Source organism: Orycteropus afer, unplaced genomic scaffold (genome assembly GCF_000298275.1).
Source record: "Orycteropus afer afer isolate SDZICR_OR568_19922 unplaced genomic scaffold, OryAfe1.0 scaffold00057, whole genome shotgun sequence".
NCBI classification, from domain to species: Eukaryota; Metazoa; Chordata; class Mammalia; order Tubulidentata; family Orycteropodidae; genus Orycteropus; species Orycteropus afer.
This window is the reverse complement of record NW_006921644.1, coordinates 13107509-13111651: the sequence shown is the minus strand read 5'-3', so window position 1 is coordinate 13111651 and position 4143 is coordinate 13107509. Positions and strand designations below refer to the sequence as shown.

The following is a 4143-nucleotide window of genomic DNA, read 5'->3' as shown; positions in this document are numbered from 1 at the left end:
AACTATGGGGAGGAAGTGGGAGGGGAGCTGTTGCATTGTGGTAAACTGTGGTCAATGTCATGAGACAAAGTATATGTGAACTGCTGTATGGAGAGTTAATTTGCTCTGTAAATCTTCACCCAAATCACAATTTAAAAAAAAATCCTCAACAAAGTATTAGCAAACCAAATCTAAACCATATTAAAAAGATTATACATCATGACCAAGTGAGGCTTATCCTAAGAATGCAAGGGTGGTTCAACATTAGAAAATCAGTAAGTATGATATGTTACATTAACAAACAAAGGAAAAGAACCACATGATTATCTCAATAGATGCAGAAAAGGCACCTGACAAAATTCAACACTCTTTCACGATAAACATTTAACAAGCTAGGATAGAAGGAAAGTCCTCAGTGTGGGAGAGCACTGACGACGAAAGCACAGCTATCATTGTATTCCACAGAGAAAGACTGAAAGCTTTCCCCATAAGATCAGGAACAAGACAGGATGCCCTCTCTCACTATCCCTCTTCAATATTGTATTAGAAGACCTAGCCAGAGAAATTACGCAAGAAAAAGATATAAAACATATCCAAATCACAAGGAAGAAGTAAAACTATCCCTTTTGATGACTGACATGATCCTATATGTAGGAGACCCCTCAAGAAAGCTACTAGTGGTAGTAAGTGAATTGAGTAAAGTGGCAAGATACAAGGTCAACACACACAAATCAATCAGGTTTTTATACATCAACGATGAGCAATCAGAGAAAGAAATAAACAATTCCATATACAACAGTGTCTGGAAGAATAAACTACCTAGGAACAAATTTAACCAAGGAAGTGGAAGACTTGTACACTGAAAACTCTAAGATACTACCGTAAGAAAGACCAAATGACATTCAGTGTTCACCATCAGAAGACTTTTAATATTGTTGAAATGTTAAAACCATCTAAATTAATCTATAGTCAATGCAAAACCTATCAAAATGCTAACAGCTGCCTTTGCAGAAACAGAAAAAATAATCCTCAAATTTATATGAAACTTCAAGGGGCCCCAAATAGCCAAAGCAATCTTGAAAAAGTATAGGACTCACACTTTCTAATCTCAAAACATAAAGCTACAGCAGACAAAACAGTCTCATACTGACTCACTGGATCCAGTGAGATGGAGGGAACCCCTGAACCTACGGCCTAGAAATAATTTTAAATTGTGAATTTAAACTATCCTATGACGTCATTGTTAAACTGAAACAGTTGAGCTCAATTAAGAATCTTCACCTTTAGTACTGTGCTTCTATAAGAATTATCTACTGCATTTAAGCTGGCAACAGTTAATCTAAAGCACAGAGAAGAACTAAATTAATGGTGATATAATAATACGGGTAGAAATAGTGAGAATGGTGACACAAAGTCTATGTAGCCAATACTACTGAAGACATGTAGAAATTGTGGACAGATGTACCAATGAAACAGAATTAAGAGTCCAGAAATACACCTGTATGTTTATTGTCAACTGGTTTTCAACAAGTATGCTAAGTCTATCCAATAAGGAAAGAACTCTTTAATAAGTGATACTGGGAAAACTGGATTTACCACAAAGAAAAGAATGAACCTGGACTAATGCCTCACACCATATGCAAAAATGAACTCAAAATGGATCAGGGACCTAAATAAAACTCTTAGAAGTTAGGGCTATATGGGGGGGGGGGGGTAAGGCTTTGGGATCTAGTCTTCAGCCATAGGTTTTTAGATATGACACCAAAAGCAGGCAAAACAAAAGACAACGTAAAGTGCACATCAAAATAAAAATCTTTTGTTCATCACAGGACTTTAGGAACACAATGAAGAGACAGGCCAGACTGGCCAGAGTAACAACAACAATATAATATAATATAATAATATAAGGAACTTCGACAATTTAATACAAAAGGACAACCCAGTTAAAAACAGGGCAAAAGACTGGAATAAACATTTCATCAAAGAAGAAACATAAATGGCCAACAAGCACATGAAAAGACCCTGAACATCATTAGTCATTAGTGAAATACAAACCAAAGCCACAAGAAGATACTACTTCTCACCCACTAAGATGGCTATGTTTTTTTTTAAAAAAAAAAAAACAACAACAGGGGCTCAGGCTGTGAAGAAACTGTAACTCTCATCCATTGCTGGGAGGGCAGTAAAATGGTGTAGCCACTGTGGAGGTTTCTCAAAAAGTTAAAACAGAGTTATTGTGAAACCCAGCGATTCCACTCCTGGGTATGTATAAACCTGGAGGAAGTGAAAACAAGAAACTTGCCAAAACATCCAGCACTATTCATGAGAGCCAAGAGGTAAAACAATTTAAATATCCATCAGTGATGAATGGATAAACAAAATGTAGATTATCTACACCATGGAATATTACTCAGCCATAAAAAGAAATGCAGTCCCAATACATGCTATGACACGGATAAACCTTGAAAACATCATGCTGAGTGACATAATTCAATCACAAAAGGATAAATACTTAAAAAAGACCAGGTGTGCTGGTCTGATAGAGCCTGGTGAGCACCCCTGGGACTATGCCCCCTAGTTACCCTTCAGGTCTAGAACCGAACTCACTCCTGTGGCTTCGAGCCAAATGATAAACAGGCCTATGAGGTGAACATTTACATCAGTCAGGTAGATATGCTCCTTGGAGTGATCGATCAATCGTGGGAGAACAGAAAAGCAATGTTTGTACAGAGACACCTGGGGTTTGGGGGCAGGAGTACAAGGGACGGAAGGACACAGGGAAGAGGTGATTATGGGGAGGAAGTGGAAGGAGAGCTGTTACATTGTGGGGAATTGCAGTCAATGTCATGAAAGAAAATGTGTATGAACTGCTGTATGGAAAATGAATTTGCTCTGTAAACTTTCACCCAAATCACAATAAAAATTTTTAAAAAAGGACAAATACTGTATGATCCCCTTATATGAGTTATCTAGAGTATGTAAGTATATAGATAACAAAGTTTATTGGTGGTCATCAAGGGTGTAAGGAAGGAGGAAGGGGAATCGTTGCTTAGAGGGCACTGAGCTGTTAAGGGTGATGAAAAAAAATGTGAACAGATAATGGTGATGTTTGAAGAACAAAATGGTGATTAACATCACTGAACTATACCTATGAAAAATGTTGACATGGCAAATATTTTGCTATGTGCATACTGACTACCAAAAATAAATTTAAAAAACTCTCTCTGATGGCTTCCAGCTGCTCCTTCCTTCCATCCCACCCCATACCCCACTGACTCCTGACCTGACCTCATGCTGGATGCCATTCCCCAAACCACCTCTCCCCAGGCCAGGCAGCGGCCTTACTTCTTCTCCGGGTACGGCTCAAAGGACTCATCAGACGACGGTGCATTCTGCTTCTTGTCATGCTCGTCGCCACTCAGGAAGTCTCTGAGGAGGACAGAAGACCCTCAGCCAGGCCCTGGACAGGGGCACGCCACAGAGGCCAGCATTCAGTTCTCTCAGACATTCCCGCAGAAACCTAAAATACCCGAATCTCCAACCCCACTTGCTAGAACAATGGGCCACTGAAATCACAGGCCAAAAGACCACTGGCAGTGGCATTCCAAACCAGGACCCCACGCTGAAGGGCCCCTTAGAGGCCTTACAGGGCATGAGACCCCAGAGCAAGTGGCCTAGCCCCAAGTGGGCTTCAGAAGTTAGCCCATCACCCCCTAACTATAGGCCGCATCCAGCTGACAGGATACCTGTTAGTCATTTCAAAGTTTACAAAGGCACACACATGCGAAACAATCTGATCCATCTGTATCCTTTACCCTAACATGTAAGCTGTTTCCAAGTCTGTCGGGCAGCACACAGAGCCAGGCCCCACAACCCAGGTGGCCAACCAACCCTTGCTCTGGTACTTCCAGCACCACAGGTCATTCATTTTGAGCACCAGCAGGGGAAGTAACGAAACAGTGCTGTCCTCCTCCTGGTCTGGACAAGGACAGTGGTTGCCATCTGGCCAGAGTGGAGGGAAGAGACCCTGAAGATGCCCTCCAAGGAGAGGTTCTATCCTCCTCCACCAGCTCTTTTTTTTTTTTTTTTATTAGGATTTGGGTGAAGATTTACAGAGTAAATTCACTTTTCATACAGCAGTTCACATATACTTTGTCTCATGTC

The 4143-nt window shown here is 40.7% G+C and overlaps 1 protein-coding gene across 1 annotated transcript in view; it reads right to left on the bottom strand.

Annotated features, from left to right (window-relative positions):
* Positions 1-4143, bottom strand: part of ZNF276 (zinc finger protein 276) — a 12435-nt gene that overhangs the window by 5407 nt on the left and 2885 nt on the right. The window contains exon 5 of the mRNA XM_007939177.1: positions 3325-3408. Coding sequence (XP_007937368.1) covers positions 3325-3408 — 84 coding nt within the window. The remainder of the gene's footprint in view (positions 1-3324; positions 3409-4143) is intronic.